Here is a 19,719-nt window from a genome sequence, read left to right on the forward strand (position 1 = left end):
CCTCCTTCTAGGCTACCATTACATCAACCTGAAGAATGAGCTAAACCAGCCGCTTATGCTGCCGTCACTTCTGGTTTATACTGAAGCTCAGGACTACATCCCTAATGAACACCAGGGTAATGACACCATGCAAGCATCACTCTGGATTAATATGTCACACAAACAGGCTAAAAATAAACTACATCCACAAACCTTTGAGGCATTTCTCTTTTCTTCTTGCATTCAGCAACTTTTGCCCAATATATCCTCGACCTAGCTTATAGATAACACTTTTACAGAAGCAACTTTTAAACAATAATTTGACAGGTTCTGTATTAGTAGCAGATTTAGCTGTGTGGTCTCCTGACCACCCTGAAGATGACACTAGCCAGCACATGTTTGTGTATAGTTTTGTCTCTAGCCCACTTGCATATGAAGGTGTTTTATTATTTGGTCAAACCATGCTTCAGTGTTTGGATCTGGATTTTTTAATTATTATTTTTTAATTACTTTCATTTTCTTTATATGTATTGTATCTGTTGAGCAATAACTTTTTGTGGAAATACTTACTTATCTAAGTCTCATACCCTTTTAGCTAAAAAAAACAGTAGAAATTGAAATTGTTACCTTTAGCTAACTTTTAGCTAACATGTTTGTCTTCTCTGTTTGTTGGCTAGTTGTTATGATATGATATACATGGCAACATGTGGCTCTAAAGGAACAATTTTAATAGTTTAAGGTTAGTTTTGAAATTCACTTATTTACTGTTTTCCTGAAATTAAACTGTTTACTCTACAGACATGATCGGTATCAAAGTTAGAAACCAGCTAGCCTAGCTTAGCATGGCAAAATAGAGGGCAAAGGCTAGCATGACTCCCACAAACAGACTTAAAAAAAATGAATCTACCCTAAAAATGAAAACTATTCTCATATTATTATTTTGTCAGCCATGTTTACAGCACTATAAGTTACACTAACCTGTATATTGTTTCATGGATATCTGTGTGTGTCTTCAGAGTATGCAGAAGCTCTCACCAACCCTATTAAGCATATCAGTGAGAAGCACAAGAGAGAGACACAGCTAGCTAGTCTCTTAGAAGACAACAGTGAGGTGAGACAGGTATGTTGATCACATTAGTTCCCCCACACTCTATTTTTGCTTTCGCCTGTACACTTTTATTGTAGGTTTTAATTCATTACATGTCATTTTCACCCAGCCTCTCACCAACCAGCCCAAAGAAGGAGAGAACAAGAGAGAACTCAGTCCAGGATTTGGAATCCCCTCCCCTTCCCCAACACCCCATCCCCCCCCAAAGGAAGATCCCCCTGATGTCATCAAGTTACCTGCACCAGGTAGAGTCGCAAACCTTGTCTAAATGATTAAGTATATAGATTCTACAGACCTGCACATGTGTTTGCTTGTTATAGTTGCATCTATAGCGTAATATAAATTGTGATATCTTGAAACTGTATTGCTGTGTATTAGCACTGTGCAGTCTTGGTCCAAGACTCTATTATATGTTGAAGTTACCTAACGAAATATGTTCACATATGTGTCTTTGATAAAGCTGTGAAATGACCTACTTTCACTGTGTGTGTAATTCATCCATGTCCGCTATGTCAGTTTTTCACAAGTTAAAGCGTCAGGCTTTTCAAAATAAGACTTTTACAGTCCTTTTTTTCTAGCAGTGGCATCAACTTCTGTTTATTTGCATCTGAGTCATTTGTCCATCATCCATTTCATGCGCCCTGTGTGTGTGTGTCTCCTCTTGTGTTTATTTCTCTTTGTGCGTAGTACAATCTCAGAAGGAGGACCTCATAGGTACTGTCCTAACAGGTAAGGTCATCCCAGCTTATTCATTTCACTCATTTCACAGAAATCTCACACACAGCTAAGTGTGCAAAAATGATTTTATGGTCAGGCTGGCCAAGATGGAAATGACAAGTTTACAGCAACATTTACGCTGGTTTGTGTGTTTGTCAGATGTCAAGGTTCAGTCTGTAGAGGAGCTGCAGCAGAATAAACATTATGAAAAGCTCCTTAAAAAACAAAGAAAAGAACTCAAAGAGCTGCGCAAGAAACATCTGAAGAAGGTACACACAGACGGATTTAATTATCGAAACTAGTAATTGAAGTATCAGTTTGTTGCTTGTTGCCTTTGTGCTGCAAAAATAAATTGGTTTTTGTGGTTTGTGTAGGTGTCTAATCTAAGTAAGGACCAGAAAACCCAGCTTCAGTCTGACACCCAAAGGAAACGCAGCCAGATTGAGAAACAACTCAAACGCAGTTTCAAGAAAAGGTAAGGATGGACATGCGGTGTAACTGGGCAGTTTTTTCCCTGATGTTGGGGGGGAAATCCTAAAATATGAAAAAAGGAACCAGTGATGGAGAATAGTTTTTCAAAAGAATGCTAATGAAATGTATTAAGAAGGAGATACTTTGTAGAAGATGTGAAAGAGCTTACCTGAAATTATACCTCAGTGAGTCCCGGGAACTGGTGCAGAGCGAGTTGGCTGCCTTGGATGATCTGGAGAAGCAGAAGAATCAGCTGAAAGAGATTCACATGCAGCAACTCCTAAAACTACGTGAAGAGCTTTTTGCAATCGAAAGAGAGAAGCAAAAAACACACCTGCAAGAGGTAATCTCTCTCTCTCTCTCATACACACACAAAGCTCTTGCATGTACAGTGCTGTGAGCAGCTAGCACATGCCAGGCTGCTAATCGTGCGCACTTGATTATTTATCATCAGGTACTGTGAAAACCTCCAGAAAAGCGAATGTTTTGTCAGTTTTCTGTGCTGGAGCATTCTCGTGTGTGTTAACACAATGCCACGATCTTCAAACCGTGGAACGCTCAGAGAAACTGCCAAAACTTCATCTCAGGCTCTGCAGACCTCAGTTAGCGTGTTAAATGTTAACGTTTATGACTCACACCCAGCATGGTGGTGGAGGTGGGATGATTTGGGTTTGCTTTGCAGCAATAGGACCTGGGTACCTTGCAGTCACTGAGCTAACCATGAACTCCTTTGTACACCAAAGTATTCTAGAGACAAAAGTGAGGACATCTGTCCAAAAGCTAAAGCTTAGCTGAAACTGGGTCACGAAACAGGTCATTGAGCTCAAGCACAGCAGACAACCTACAACAGAGTGCCTGAGTAGTTGCGTCACAATGCTCCAATCAAAGTCCAGACCTCAACCTGGTTGAAATGCTGTGGTGTTACCTTAATAGAGCTGTGCATAAACAAATGTCAGTGATTTGAAGCAATGTTGTAAAAAGTGCAGTGATTTGCTAACAGGTCGTCTTTTCTGGGCTGTGTTTCTAGGCCCACCAGAAGTTGAAGGAGATTGCCAGCGAATGCCAAGCAGCTCAGGTGAAAAAGGTCAAGGAGCTATGCGAGAAGTAAGTCAGTCCATTTCTACCACTGGGGGGGGGGATGTTGCATGTGTCAATCATGCAGGCATAGTGTGAATGTTCACTGCTATACGGATGAAGATGTATGTCTTTTTAAATGTTTTAAAATCCCACCAACATTCCTGAAATCAGTACATTAAAGGACTATTAAATGGATATTAAATGCTGGATGCCACAGCAGCTAAATATGACTTAAGGGTCATATGTGTCTACCGAACTGAAAACACCACATCTGAGCACCTTGTGTATAAAGTTTGGCCAATATTGTAAAAACCTCTGCACCAATTTTTTATAATACACTTGTTTGAGTCCACAAAGTGTAAAATGCAGCAGCCAGACGTCTTACTGAAACCAAAAAAAGAGAACACTCCTATTTTAGATTTATTTCTAGTTTTTGTTTTGTTTTTATTATGTTATTATAATTTAACATGAGTGATCAAATGAAAAAAGCTGAGTCAGAAGGAATTTGTATCAGATGTTTGGGGGATGACAATTTCCTTTTAGCTACTATGGTATATTTCATTTTTGCTTTATCTGCAAGTTTAATTTGATAGTCCTTGTCTGGACCTACTATCTGTGTGTCATTGTCTCTGCAGGGAGAAGAAAGAACTCCAGAAGATCCTGGACAGGAAACGACTAAACAGCATCAGTGAAGCCAAGAACCGTGAAAAAGACAAGGCTGAATCGTAATAATTTTTTTTAAGCATTAGTAAAGAAAAAGTCAGCCTTATCTTAAAGAATTGAATTCCTCACTCTTCTTTTCATCCTTATATTTTTCTCTTTAGGGAACTGAATGAGATCAACAGGAAACACATTCAAGATTCTGTCTCTTTAATCCGTGGGGTAAGTACTCGCCCTAGCACACACACACTTCATCTTTTATCACCAGCAGTCCATTTTTCTTGTTTATAGCTCATATTTCTATTATTGATATCAACTTCAAAGCACTTCCTCTGTCTTTGTTTTTGTTTTTTTTTAATTCAACATTTTCCCCCTTTTCTTTTTCCTTTCTGTATCCCAGCTGGAGGAAGCGCAGACCAGGAGAGACGACAAGCTAATGCAGAGGCATCGGGACGTCCTACAACACATAGACGAGGAGCTTCCACAGGTGAGCAAAAGAAGCGAAACTAAAAAAGTTTGATCTGCAAAAAATCCCCAACTTAGTTAGAAATACATGTAGCAACAATGCTGGCATCTCTATAAATAGAAATAAAAAAAATGACAAAGATAAGCCCAGGGGTTTATTTTTAAACTCTCACTTTAGGATCACAAAAATTAAACCGGTGCAGTGTTCTTTAAACCTGCATTGTTTCTAATGACCAGTAGGGGGCGACTCCACTGGTTGCAAATAGGAGATCAGCTGTTTAGAAGTCAATGTGAATAATGAGGCTGCTTCCACCTTCAGCGAATACTTTTTTTTAATGTCTGATTTCAAATAGATACGATGGTTACAGCTATCTTTTATATACAGTCAGTTTCTTCATTCCAGTCATTTCCTGTCGTAGTCTCACACAAAAACAACAAATTTACCCAAGCTGAAATGAAAATGTGTTAATATTTTGCCTCCGTGTCGTCTGCAGCTTAAGTCTCAGTTGGATCGGAAACTGGAAGAGGAGTATCACCGCCTTCCCGAGGAGATCTGCCAGCACCTACAGCTCGAGCTGCAAAACAAAAATCTCCAAAAGAACGCGCTGTTCTCCGCCTTGTCCAATCATAGCAGTCCCAGTACAGGCTCGGGCCCGCCCTCCAACTGCTCCACGCCCTCTAACTCGTCAACGCCCAGTCGAAGCACTTTGCACAGGAGCCGGGACAATAGCACCGTCTCTCTGGCCGATTCCACTTCGTCGTCCACCACGCCCGTCTTGTCAGACGCAGAAATGTCTTTCAATTAAAACTTTTACTCGTTCAAAGGAATATACAACAGGGGTCTATAGTGATTGTAATGTGGGATAGTAATGATGTAGAATATTTACTAATTTTATTCTTTCTTTTTAATCCTGACCTTTTTTGGTCTTGTCTACAGAGCTATATTATTTTTTATTTTGGCCATTTTTGTCAGAAAACTCATTGTGGATTATGTTGGAATAATTCATAAGAATCGTAACCAGAGCTGTTTTGTTTCATTGTTCTTTTCTTGTCTTGCTTTTAATGTCACCCCCCGTCATTCCTATTGTTTTGTGTGGTCAGTCATCTTTTTTCCAGGCTTATAATGGCTTTAACCTCTTTTGTGGACGTTTCTGGAAACCTTTAACCTGTGCAGAGGGGGGAGCATAATTATAAACCACATAAGTAGCTCCCAGCTGCTGAGAGTAATGGTAAGGGTACTTCTCACTACAAATTTGATTAGCTTTATTTCTTCACAGCTTTATCTCCTTGAGAAAGACAGGGAAAAGGAGACAGCCAAAGGAGATTTTTTATTTTTCCCAGTTGTTATGAGGTTAGAAAAGTGCATCCCAGATGTGAGCATGTGAGTATCAGGACGGATAAAACGGGAAAAGGGTGATTTTAAAATTCCATTACAGCTAAACTTTTAGCTGTAATGACAGCGGCTGACCAGCAGGTGGTGCTACAGCCTTAACCATTTTATTTTTTTTAAATCGGTGATTTGAGCTCTGTGCATGCAGCCTGATAATCCTATTAGACTGTACCCCAACACACACGCCTGCACATGCACACCTGGATTTGCCGCGTCATCGGTGGGGATGAAGCCTCTGCCCTTTAACCCTCCATGAAATTGCAGCCAATGAGGAAGGGGCAGAGGAGGGAGGGGGCATGAGTGCACATCCATCTGGCTACAAATTATGAGGGGTTTTGGTGACGCAACACTCGCTTTCTAAAACATGTGGGCATCTCTCTCGACACATATACACAGTTTATTGGTTCAGAAACCCAAAGTCTCTAAAATCCTCATCCCATCCAATCTGCTCCACATAGATGCGTATTTAACGCACAATAGGGACAAATCAAAATAATTTTTTCCAAATATCAGAGATTACGACACTCAAGGGAATTCGAGTGTGTATGTGTGTGTGGCCAGAACTTAATCTGTTGATGAGGCATCTGTTTGTGGGGACAGTAATACTTCCTACTAAATGGAGAGAGTTGGTGTGTATGCACTTCTGTTGGTGCAGTTAGTTTGACTGGAGAAAGACATCAAAAGCTAAAGTAGTGTCACTACTGTAGACGACAGTCTGATGATGACACAGAGCGGCACTATGACATCTTAATGTAAAAATGCACTCATTTTTCTTCTTTTTTTTTTTTTTAAATTAAGGCTTTCTATTAGCGTGGTATTAATTATTTAATGCTGCTTGAACTTCACTAAAGCCTCAAAAATACCACTTGCATGTTTCCATTTTTTTTTTTAAAATGGACATAAGGTACATGTACATTTTATGTTAGCTTAAATATGCCCTTCCCACACAGTTCCTTCACTGTATTGGATAGCGAAAAATGGTGTGTCATTGTGATGTACAAACTGAATGGTACATTTAAGTTAAATATCAGTTTCTGTCTCTAGCAGAGCTCCCTGTTTGGCTGTATATATTTTGATTTTTTTCCTCTTTACTTTTTTGTCAGTTTAACAGCAGTGGTCTTTGTTTTCTTTTCTCGTCCTCATCGAAGGGGGAAACGATGGTACTTTGTTTGTGTGTACTGTGTAGGTATTTAGCTGTATGTGAATTTTACTACTGACCACAAGTGCTGATGAAAGATGGAGGTGAGAGAGGTCAAAGACGGCTGAGAAGAGAAACGTGGGTTTCATTTAAATGTTTTCTCAAAGAAAATAACTATTGGATGACGTTTTGGGAGTCCTGTCTTGTCCTCTCCTACATCCGTCCTTCGATGAGCACTGGCTGCCTGTATTCTCTGTCTGATTGCCCCCTTCACACACATCATGTAAACTGTCATCTTTTGAAACTGAATTTTATACAACTTTTTGTCTTTTATTGTGATTCAAGTCTTTATTGATGAAAGACTGTCTATTCAGGCTGCTGAAAAATGAAACCCTTCATATCAAGTCCCCATCACAGACTCAGTATGTGTGTTATTTTTTTTTTGGCATTTTAATATATCTGATTTAATGGCGCTGTTCTTTGTTCTCAAAAAGGAAATCTCTGAAACAAATAACAGTTTTGCTTTGGTTGGTTTTTCATATAGGTCAACAGTAGGATAGCCGCCACAGGCTCTGATGATTTTCTGTGCCATGCTCCATAGAGTAGACCTACATGTGCATGCTTATTTGTGTAGTGTGTTATAGATTTGAGCCTTTATTTCCAACGTTGGTCTCAGAGGTGAAACTCACCAGTCTCAAATAATTTTACTTGCCAAAAATATCAACATACTCCTCGCAGGTCGTCTGTTTTAAAGGTCAGCTTGGTCCAAGCGATTTAATTCAATACTTTTTATAGTGCCAAATCACAGCACAAGTCATCTCAGGGCACTTTACATAGTAAGATCAAAACTCTATAATATTTTAAAGGGGAAAAAAAACAAAGAGTTAAGCACTTGGCAACAGTGGCAAGGAAAAAACCCCTTTTAACAGGAAATGACCTCTGGCTTGACTACGCCCACTGAGGCTAGCCATCTGCCTCAGCTTATTAGGGCTGAGGGAGGAGCAAAGAGGAAAAAAGCACTGAGAAACAAAAGTCCAACACATTCCATATCCAGTTAACACTATCTAATGTCTTTGAACATCATAAAGTCATGACTATTGGGTACTCGAGGTTTTTCCATTCCTGTTTTTGAGGAGAAACGTACATCCCATTTTTCATCTCTTTATGTTTAAATGCACTTTTACTCTATTTTACGTGTATATAAAAACCTTTAGTTCCTGTGACGCCGACATCAATGCAACTACTTTCTAAGGATTTTACTTTTTGTGTAACGTATCAGCCGTTGTTTATTTTGTGTACAAGAAAGGTTTTCCTCTTTGCACTTTGAGCTTGGATTTATTTTGTACTGTACTTTTGGGTTTTGGATGGAAAATGTCATCGCATCTTAAATGAGAGTTTTTAGATTTTAAAATTTTAGTGAGAAATCAAACACAAGTCATGCACCGCTTGCCAGAAGTCACATTTCTAAGCAGATCTGAGATTTCCAAGTGGAAGTCCAATTTAATAATGCAACTCTTTTCTCTGCTGTTCGCAGGAAATGTATCTGTGTATACAAGTGAATAAGTAGGCTACAGTATTTCAAATTCGTTTTTTCTTTTTGTGCAAAGCTTTTGATATGTGGACTCTTACTCTACTGTAGAAATTCATGTTGTCAGTGGCTTTACAGATGATGTACAGTGTCTTTATAGGTGAGCTAAGACAAAGATTTTAAAACCGTTTACAGATGTCAGCTTAATATTAATTTATTTTACCTATATTGGTGGGATCACCTTCTGAGGCTAGGGGAAAAAAAGGAGGAGTCCAGTCTTCTTAATATAATGATTATAGGATGTATGTATCTCCTCCTCCATGAGTGGGCCAGTCTTTGCACGAGCATCGTCTCACACTGCGATTATTAACATTTTATTATAAATTCTTTTGATTTCCGTATTTTTCATCCCCCGCAAGTGCAATGTTAAATTGTCCATGTGTGTTTATTTTAGGTGTCAACATATGTCGCCCATACGTAACTTAACTTTGAAAAATTTGTATCGTTCGTGGAATTTTATTTGAGTCGCCCCTAAATATGGAATGAAGAATTTGAAAAAACACCGCCGGCCTGGCAACAACCACCAGTAAGGCAGTGAAATAATTATATTTTGATAGTTTGGCATGTAAAGGGTAGCAAGTGAAAAATAAATGTAAAAGTATTTGCATTGTCTATTTAAAAAAATAAATAAAAAATCAGATCCGTACAATAGTCAATCAAGAAATTATAAAAATCTGTGTGTTAATTTTTATAATTTTCTTAAGCGTCTAGGTCCAACATCTAACATTTTTCCAGTTCTTCAAGCTTGAGTAGATGCCTAAATGGGAATATATGACCCAGTATATGGCCCAGTTGAACCTTGTGTTTATAGCAGGTTCGCAAATGTTGGCGATCATATAGAATTTCTATGATGAAAGCCGCTGTTAGCATGCTAATATTTGCATTTAGCCCAAAGTATTGCTCTGCTGATTACAGTCTGACGTCTAGATTTGACATTTTATTTTGATCCGACTTTAAATTATATTGGTTTAATACTAAATTTGAATGCTAAAGAATTAGCATCATTGCTAGTCAACGGGCAGATTTTTTATACAGTTGTTAAAACTCTAAAGGAGTCTTTTAAATTATAACTATTTCCTCAATCAGGATCTTTAATTCTTTACCGTGACACTGTTTTAGTCGAGTGCATCATTATGCTGCTTTGGCACACAGGGAAGAGAAGGCCAGTCTGTGTGCTAATGCCGTTAGCTAGTTTCCTTCCCAAAGGCATAGAGCCCCTGGGTTTTGTTTTTTTTTTCCGTGTCAGCTTTGAGCTTTAACCTTTTGTTTTTGTCCCACTTACCTTAAAAAAAATCCCATTCAAACAGACCTGCACACTACTGTGTTCTGACACAAACACATTAGCATAACGCTGGACACTGTTCACTTTAGCATCATGCACAAACACTGCTCAACTTTGTTTTTCGCAGACATTTGGTGTGACTCCCTCAGGCCGGCCCTACAGCTTTTGGCTGTTATGTCCTCCCTCCCTCTTCAATTCCTTTTGCCTCAATGCCCCATTTCCTTGCCTCCAGTTTCACCCAGTAATGAGACCATCTTTCACTTTTGAACCAGTTTAATCAAAAACTGCAGCTGTGTTTGTGCACATCAGTTAGTGACAGACAGCATGTGATATATTAGACAAGATGTGTAGCCAGTCTTGTTCACACTGTGTATGTAGTGTATGACTGTGAGATATAAAGGGAATACTATACAATGATCTGGATGTAATGCTATATTGTTCGTTCATAACTGATATAAGACTGAGCATTGAATAATAAATGTCTAACCTCCATTGATGGACTGTAACCTTTCCTGATTCATTTGGTTGGTTTTTGCGATGGATGGTAATTGTTCACCATCACCAACAAGTCTGCAACATCTTCCTTTCTGCTGTTGGTTAATTTGCCATTAATGTAGTTTTTTCCCCCAGGATTTTGAGGCACTTACAGTGCCTTCCATTCATTTGTAATGAAAAGTGTCTATTATTTAACACCTTTAGTTGTGTAATGGGTTTTAAGTTAATTGAATATGACTGAGGCAGAGCATTGCCTTCACACCCTCTTGAATTCAGACTATTTACAGCAAGTAGAGATACTGAATTGCCAAGAGAAACTTCCTCAAGTGCTATAGCACTAAACAATAAACTGTTGTGCTTGATTTTGATATAATCTATCCATCTATTCAACCGTCTTTTTAACCACCTATCCAACCAGGATCACAGTGTGGCTGGAACTGAGACCTGCTAACATTAGAAGGTAAGGCAAGGTAACCTGGATGACACTCCATCACGGGTCCAACAGTTTTCACTTTACTAATACACTAATATGTTGGGGTTTTTTCATTGTGGATTAAAGTATTCTGCCAGTCTGTTATAGTGCAGGTACACTTTGTAAATCTGTGAGTATCCTTTGGTGTCTTTTGGATCCAGTGGGTTGTAAGGTGGGCCGCTGTACATGGGCTTTGTTGCTGATATTCGAGCCACTTTCTCAAGTCTTTTCTGATCAGTTTTGAACTCTGTCAGGGTGCATTGACCTGCTGAGAGAGATTGCTGCTGCTGAGGAGTGCTGTTGCCTCCCCAAGTTGGTACTTAGTCTACAGCAGTGTTTATTAGGGTAGGAAATGTCAAAGCAATGATGGCAATGATCTGATAAGAACAGACAACAGAGGAACAGCTGTTGTTCAGTCTGTACTTGGGTTTGAGTGAATCCATAAGACACTACACGAAGTGAAAGAACACTAAACTTGGTGAATTTACTGTATTTGCCTCTGAATAGTAGAAAAGTCAAAGTATAAGATACTGTAAATTGGAAATACCCAAGAATGGTATCATCTAATTAGGTGAATCTAAACAGGAAAAGAATGATTGAAAGGGACAACGTCATTTCCTTAATCTTCATCATAATCGGTGCCGTTCCGCAGCAGTGCCTCACCTCTGACCTCTCTTTAGGAAACAATCTGCCCAAGGACATCAATAACAATATTAACATCATAAAGACATGATCAGAGCAGACAGGAGCAAGAGTCTTTCCTAAAGTCACCGAGTGCTTGAATGAAAAGTAAAAACACATCTCATGTGGGGGAGGTGGCCTGTCTTGCTTTAGAAATAGCTCAAGATTAATGCGACTAACCTTGTGGTCTTGAAGTAACAAAAATGTCAGTCATTACTCTCTCTGAGCCTGCCTGGTTCACTCAGTATAATGCACACATGTTATTGCCCTGATGCATTCTTAAGAGAGAGCAGCCTGCAGCCTCCCCTCTTAAAAGTAGTCGTTTTATATCTGATAGAGCACATGGCACCAAAGGACTGTTACAGGCACTTGGTGCTGTACACGTGTTGTACTCTGTTGTTGTACTTTTTCTGCTGACTTGTACTGTGTGTGTGTGTGTGTGTGTAACCCTCTTTGACTGTGTCACAGTCAAAAAATGAAAGGAACACTTTTTAATCAGAGTATAGCACCAAAGCAGTTATCCTTGTTGGATATTGATCTGGTCAGATAAGTAGCAGAGGGATTTGTTAATCAGTTTCAGCTGCTTTGGTGGGAATGAAATCAACGACAGGCTCACTAGAGGGGCAACAGCACGATGCACGTGGAAGCCACTGACATTTTTCTGTCCTCATCTTTTCTGACTGTTTTTCTCTCGTTTTGCATTTGGCTAGGGTCAGTGTCGTTGCTGGTAGTCACTCCAGAGGTTGCACAGGTGGACATGGATGTAGAACAAGGGTGGGCAACTCCAGGCCTCGAGGGCCGGTGTCCTGCGGGTTTTAGATATTACCCTGGGTCAACACACCTGAATCACATGATTAATTCGTTACCAGGCCTCTGGAGAACTTCAGGACATGTTGAGGAGGTCATTTAACCATTTAAATCATCTGTGTTGGATCAAGGAAACATCTAAAACCTGCAGGACACTGGCCCTCGAGGCCTGGAGTTGCCCACCCCTGCTCAGGAAGGTCCTTAACCCATCATCAGGAAGTGTATCTGCTCCTCCTAAACTGCCAGAGCTACAAAATGACCTCCAGCAGGCCACTGGTGTGAAAGTCTCTCACCAAGCAATCAGAAATGGACATCATGAGGGTGGCCTGAGAGCCCGACGCCCTCTAGTGGGCCCTGTGCTTGCAGCCTGATTGGCATGGGTTATAAAATACCGGTATTAGCAGATCTACCAGTGGTGCTCTGTGTATTTCACAGATGATAGCCGGTTCACCCTGAGCACACATGATAGATGCGAAAGGGTCTGGAGAATGCTGTGCTGCCTATAACATTGGTTAGCATGACCTGTTGGTCAGTGATGGTCTGGGGAGGTATACCCATGGAGGGATGCACCGACTTCTATGGGCTAGGCAACAACACATTAACCCTGCAGACCCTACACTGGTGCACGTGGTCCCGCATTCCTCATGGTGCACGACAATGCTTGACCTCATGTGGCAAGAGGATGAAGGATTCCACTGACTCGTCCCCACACTTACTTGATATAGTCCATCCATATCAAGTAAGTGTGTGTGTGTAACCTGACCCCCCCCCGACCCCGCCAGGTTGCACCTCAGACTATCCAGAAGCTCATTGATGTGGAAGGAGATCCCCCAAGAGACCATTATGGGGCGATCGTGGCTCAAGAGTTGGCAGTTCGTCTTGTAATCAGAAGGTTGCCGGTTTGAGCCCCCGGCTCCGACAGTCTCAGTCGTTGTGTCCTTGGGCAAGACACTTCACCCGTTGCCTACTGGTGGTGGTCAGAGGGCCCGGTGGCGCCAGTGTCCAGCAGCCTTGCCTCTGTCAGTGCGCCCCAGGGTGGCTGTGGCTACAATGTAGCTTACCATCACCAGTGTGTGAATGAGTGGATGGCTGAATGTAGTGTGAAGCACTTTGGGGTCCATAGGGACTGAGTAAAGCGCTATACAAATACAGGCCATTTACCATTATGGACATTGTCACCCATGTATACAACCACACGGGGGCCATACAAATTACTGAGTACCATGTTAAGCTGCTGCAATGAAATTTCAGCAAAATGGACAAGGATGCAGCATCATTTTCCCCTTTTGATTTTTGGGGTGTCTTTGAACTCAGCCCTCTGTAGTTGATACTTTTCATTTTCAAACAATGTGGCATCCTTTTATTCCTAACCCATGACTCCGTCCATATCAGTATAGCTATCCAGTGGGATTTTTATTTTATCCCACTGAGATCTGATGTGTTTTCAAAGTGTTCCTTTATTTTATTTTTTTTCAGCAGACATAGTTTCTCAGTCCATCCACTGTCTGGCACTAAAAAATTTGCTCTGTATATTTATCTTACTGGCTGACTACTGGAAGCCTGCCGAGGGGCAGGACCCAGTCCTTGTGAGAATCGCATCGTCCTGTTCTTCTGGAAGCAAACTGTAAGCCATTAAAATAAAATTACTATATATATTTTTGATTGGTTGTAACTTTCTGTAAAAACACATTTGAACCCAAACCCGATCTGCAATATAAAAGCAGAGTAACAAAGACCAGCAGGTCCTCTCTGTTCAGCACGGACACACATACACAAACACTGGAGAAGGGAACCTTTTTGTGATAACCATAAGCAGAGAAAGTGTAGTATCCAACTAGAAATCATTGCTCCTTACACCACCATCTCTCCCCCTTCCTTCTTTCTCTTGTTCCCACTGTCCTCCTTTGTGGCTGCTGGGCATGGTAAGGAAGGTTAGCTGAAAATATAATCCGTCACTGATTACCTGCTGCAAATCCTCCGTAATCAGAGCCTCAGAGGAGACGGCTGGTTCAAGGGATTATTCACAGTTTATCCAGCGACAGTAATGCGTTTTGGTAATCACCTGCATCATTTCAAAACTACTCATAACCTCGTAAACAAATCAGTTCATCTGTGAAATCTATTACATTTGCACCTCTTATCTTTTCTAGGTTAACCACTTCATTTCATTTCCTTTTTCTACCTATTATTTTCCCACATGATCCTGCATTTCTCTAGCACTATTCACGGGTCTGATTGTTATTTTCCCTTCATGTTTCCTCCTCATTTGCACCCTGCAAATAAGCAAACAAGCTGTATTGTGCATATTAATTACACTTGCTTTGCCTATAATGGAAAGGCATCCCTCAGTTACCTTATTTTGAAAAACAGATTTTTATTAAGATAGATGCCTTTGATTTGAAACAGTACTTTTGCATTCCAACAGCCAAAGAGAGGTAGGTGATTATGCTTTTTAATTTAAAGTTTATACATCTCATCAACAATACCCACAGTACAACATACAACATGAACTGATGTGCTGGAAAATTAAGTAAATGGAAATCCACGTTTGCCTCTTCCAAACCTGCTTAGTCATTTTTATTTCATGTCTGCAGATGACTCAAACAAATCTTGAGGTGTCCCTCCCTTTACTGTGTGCAAAACAACATTTGGTTTGGTGAATACTAATAGGAAGTTGTTTGTTGTAAGTGCAGAGCCAATTAAACGACTAAGAAGTGTCAAAATCAGTTCATGCGTAGAGGCAAACACTTGGACCCATGAGAGGAGGCGATCACTGCAGCATGTCACTCCCCGTCTTCCTCCTCATCCCACAGGATAATTCTGTGTCAGCACCGACTCCATCACTTCTTTCTCACGCTTCGATTTGTCCACTGGTTTCCACTCTGGCTCAAATTCTGGTCACATTCACCCTTCTTCTGGCCTTTCTTTTTGTCTTCCTCCTCTCACACTTTGTAGCGCTCTTTCTTCCGCCCCTCTCCCAGTCTCTTTTTTGTCTGTCTGGATCTTCCTCTTTCTTGTTCCTCCTCTCCTCCTGTATCTCTCCCTCAAGACTGTTGTGTTTACTCTTTGTCTCGTTTTCCTCCAGTGGAGGATGGAGACATGCCTCACCGTTGTGGTTACCACGCAGCTTGCTGTGGGAATAACAGCTGCCACTCCATTGTTGAGAAACTGACAGAGAAGAACGAGAAAAAGGGAGAGAATCCAGCAAAGTAAAATCATGCAAAACATAACTAGTTTCAAGCATCTGTGGCAAAGTTTGAGAGTTTTTCTCTTTAATTAGGTCAGTCTTGAGAGTGAATGAAAAGCACATGAGATTAGCACCTGGACTATTATGCGGCTAGAGTGAAAGCTCTCTTACCTCACTATTCCCAAAGTGCTGCAAAGCAAATCAGGGAACCACAGCAGAGCTGTTTATTGGCTAGCGGAGCAACACAACGCTTGTGGTGGTCAGGTCTCAGGTGTGTGTGTGTCTGTTTGCATGCGTGAGTGTGGAAACTTCCAGCAACCATCCCCTCTAGCTTTGCTATAAATATGATGGTGTTTCTCGGGTTGCCGGGTTAGATAGCAGCTGAAAAGCTGTGCTGAGTCCTGACGAGATAATTAAGTGTCAGGCAGTTGTGTCAGTTCACTGAAATTCATGTGAAAACATAATGCACCAAGAAGTAGAGCTTGCAGCTTGAACTCATCCTACCTTTTTCACAAGGGTAACGCAATTGAACTGTGTTTTCCTACCTTATACATATATATATATATATATATATATATATATATATATATATATTAGGGGTGCAACGATACACAAAATTAACGGTTCGGTTCGATATTTTTTTGATACAAAAAAATGTTCATGCCTTTTTAATTTGTCATTTATTAAAATTATAAATATATATTTTAACTCAAAAGTACAGTTTTTAAATGTAATGTTGCTGAAACAACAACAACAAAATACATCTGATCGAGAAATCACTCATCTTTGGAAAAGAGTTTATTACAGAGAAATGGCTCTTTCCAAAATAAAAGCTATACTATACGCTTCTTCTGGGCTATATTCTCAGCAGCATATTAAACATATCAGGTCCCCATAAGGAGAATCATGTGCTAACCGCTGTCTAAATGACTCGGGTAAAGTTTGTAGCATGCGTGCTTGTTGTTTTTGTCTGCTTCCACTTGTCTTTGCACTAGGATGCTGTCGGAGTAAATGTGCAGTCATATTCGTTGTGTTCCCACTACAGGGAGTGCAGAATTATTAGGCAAGTTGTATTTTTGAGGAATAATTTTATTATTGAACAACAACCATGTTCTCAATGAACCCAAAAAACTCATTAATATCAAAGCTGAATGTTTTTGGAAGTAGTTTTTAGTTTGTTTTTAGTTTTAGCTATTTTAGGGGGATATCTGTGTGTGCAGGTGACTATTACTGTGCATAATTATTAGGCAACTTAACAAAAAACAAATAGATACCCATTTCAATTATTTATTTTTACCAGTGAAACCAATATAACATCTCCACATTCACAAATATACATTTCTGACATTCAAAAACAAAACAAAAACAAATCAGCGACCAATATAGCCACCTTTCTTTGCAAGGACACTCAAAAGCCTGCCATCCATGGATTCTGTCAGTGTTTTGATCTGTTCACCATCAACATTGCGTGCAGCAGCAACCACAGCCTCCCAGACACTGTTCAGAGAGGTGTACTGTTTTCCCTCCTTGTAAATCTCACATTTGATGATGGACCACAGGTTCTCAATGGGGTTCAGATCAGGTGAACAAGGTGGCCATGTCATTAGTTTTTCTTCTTTTATACCCTTTCTTGCCAGCCACGCTGTGGAGTACTTGGACGCGTGTGATGGAGCATTGTCCTGCATGAAAATCATGTTTTTCTTGAAGGATGCAGACTTCTTCCTGTACCACTGCTTGAAGAAGGTGTCTTCCAGAAACTGGCAGTAGGACTGGGAGTTGAGCTTGACTCCATCCTCAACCCGAAAAGGCCCCACAAGCTCATCTTTGATGATACCAGCCCAAACCAGTACTCCACCTCCACCTTGCTGGCGTCTGAGTCGGACTGGAGCTCTCTGCCCTTTACCAATCCAGCCACGGGCCCATCCATCTGGCCCATCAAGACTCACTCTCATTTCATCAGTCCATAAAACCTTAGAAAAATCAGTCTTGAGATATTTCTTGGCCCAGTCTTGACGTTTCAGCTTGTGTGTCTTGTTCAGTGGTGGTCGTCTTTCAGCCTTTCTTACCTTGGCCATGTCTCTGAGTATTGCACACCTTGTGCTCTTGGGCACTCCAGTGATGTTGCAGCTCTGAAATATGGCCAAACTGGTGGCAAGTGGCATCTTGGCAGCTGCACGCTTGACTTTTCTCAGTTCATGGGCAGTTATTTTGCGCCTTGGTTTTTCCACACGCTTCTTGCAACCCTGTTGACTATTTTGAATGAAACGCTTGATTGTTCGATGATCACGCTTCAGAAGCTTTGCAATTTTGAGACTTCTGCATCCCTCTGCAAGATATCTCACTATTTTTGACTTTTCTGAGCCTGTCAAGTCCTTCTTTTGACCCATTTTGCCAAAGGAAAGGAATTTGCCTAATAATTATGCACACCTGATATAGGGTGTTGATGTCATTAGACCACACCCCTTCTCATTACAGAGATGCACATCACCTAATATGCTTAATTGGTAGTAGGCTTTCGAGCCTATACAGCTTGGAGTAAGACAACATGCATGCAGAGGATGGTGTGGACAAACTACTCATTTGCCTAATAATTCTGCACTCCCTGTAGTGCTGTCAGCGTTAATCTCGTTAAAATGACATTAACGCCATAACACGGCAAATCTCCGTTAACGAGCTACCGCGGATCACCCCGTGCGTGGGGCTGGACGGCGTCAACACGTTAACGAGCTAACTGCGCTAACGCAGTAGTTCCCACCAATTGAGCATTGTGTGGCACATCCCACATACTGTTTTACTTTTGTCCATGACACGCTTACCATCAGGGTCATGCTTCACATGAAAACCAAGATAGTTCCAAACGCCAGATCTGAATGAGGGTGGGGGAGGTTCAATTTCGGGTAGCGTTGAGGCAGTTGCCATGTTGCAACGAGCTTAGCTTTGTCTCGCTAGCTTGCGCTGCGCTCAGTGGATCTGCACTCGACAGTGCAGCCTAGGCGGAGTAGTCGAACGCAGATTCACTGAGCGCTCAACGCAGACAGCATCGTCAGAAGAAAAGTTGATAAAATAAATAACAAATTTTGTATTGTTTGATACATATGCGTACCAAACCGAAAGCACTGTATCGAACGGTTCAATATCGATACGAGTATTGTTGCACCCCTAACATACATACACACACACACATACATATATATATATATATATTACTGCCATCTTATGGCCAGTAATAATATTCTCTGGGCACCATGGTGGCACGGTGGTTAGCACTGTTGCTGCACAGCAAGAAGGTCCTGTGTTCAATTCCATCATCAGGCCAGGGTCTTTCTGCGTGGAGTTTGCATGGTGTTTCCGTCGGTTCTCTCCGGGTACTCCGGCTTCTGCCAGTCTAGCAGAAATGATGACGGATGATGATGGCAGCAGCAGCCGTTCTTCTCTGCGTGAGTCGCATAATGTTGATCGTGTGTAATTTACGTTGAGTAGGCTAACCACATTAATGCATGTAAAGTGAACTAGCAAACACCGTCGTAGTTACATGAGGCTGTCTTCTTGTTTGATGGCAGATACCTCCTATCCAGGAGGTCACAACCCAGAAAAACATCTAAAGAACTGCAGGCCTGACCTATCTCAGTTAAGTTCAGAGTTCATAATTTAACAATAAGAAAGAGACTGGGCAAAAATATCACCCATGGGAGAGTTAGAAGAAGAAAACCAAAAACCCCCAAAACCCAATATTATTGGAAAAATGTTCTGTGGACTGACGAGTCAAAACTAACAGAGCATTTCATAAAAAGAACATCATGAAAGCAGTCAAACATGTTGGGGGTGGTGTGATGGTCTGGGGATGCTTTGCTGTTTAAGGGCCTGAATGATGAAAACTCTCCAGTGTGGTTGAATTAAAAATAATTCTGCAAAGAAGAGTGGGTAAAAATTAATCTGCAAGGATTTAAAAGACTCATTTAGAGTTATCACAAATGCTTGATTACAGTTCTTGCTGCCAAGGGTGGCCCAAAGTTTTATTAGATTAAGAGGGCAATTAGTGCTTTTACAGGGCCAGGTAGGGTTGGATAACCTTTTTAGGCTTTTTACTTAATAAATGAAATCATCATTGAAAAACTGCATCTAGCGTTTACACGCTTTATCTTTGTTTAATATTAAAATTTATTTGATTATCTGAAACTTGTAAGTCTGACAAATAAGCAAAA

The 19,719-nt window shown here is 40.7% G+C and overlaps 1 protein-coding gene across 5 annotated transcripts in view; it reads left to right on the plus strand.

Moving 5' to 3' along the window:
• The window catches only part of plcb3 (phospholipase C, beta 3 (phosphatidylinositol-specific)), a 57,145-nt gene extending 46,778 nt beyond the window's left edge, over nt 1-10,367 (plus strand). For 2 of the 5 annotated variants that reach the window (XM_084924420.1, XM_084924422.1), the window contains 12 exons: nt 12-116; nt 996-1,099; nt 1,197-1,332; nt 1,775-1,816; nt 1,964-2,073; nt 2,179-2,279; nt 2,462-2,618; nt 3,303-3,379; nt 3,988-4,077; nt 4,177-4,234; nt 4,413-4,499; nt 4,972-10,367. In XM_084924420.1, coding sequence (XP_084780546.1) covers nt 12-116; nt 996-1,099; nt 1,197-1,332; nt 1,775-1,816; nt 1,964-2,073; nt 2,179-2,279; nt 2,462-2,618; nt 3,303-3,379; nt 3,988-4,077; nt 4,177-4,234; nt 4,413-4,499; nt 4,972-5,283 — 1,379 coding nt within the window. In that variant the 3' untranslated portion in view covers nt 5,284-10,367. The remainder of the gene's footprint in view (nt 1-11; nt 117-995; nt 1,100-1,196; nt 1,333-1,774; nt 1,817-1,963; nt 2,074-2,178; nt 2,280-2,461; nt 2,619-3,302; nt 3,380-3,987; nt 4,078-4,176; nt 4,235-4,412; nt 4,500-4,971) is intronic. The other 3 variants (XM_084924421.1, XM_084924423.1, XM_084924424.1) reach the window with 2 other exon arrangements.
• The last annotated feature ends 9,352 nt before the right edge of the window (nt 10,368-19,719 follow it).

The sequence above is a fragment of the Perissodus microlepis genome, chromosome 3, assembly GCF_051167445.1.
Source record: "Perissodus microlepis isolate ML-2025 ecotype Zambia chromosome 3, ASM5116744v1, whole genome shotgun sequence".
In the NCBI taxonomy this organism is placed as follows: Eukaryota; Metazoa; Chordata; class Actinopteri; order Cichliformes; family Cichlidae; genus Perissodus; species Perissodus microlepis.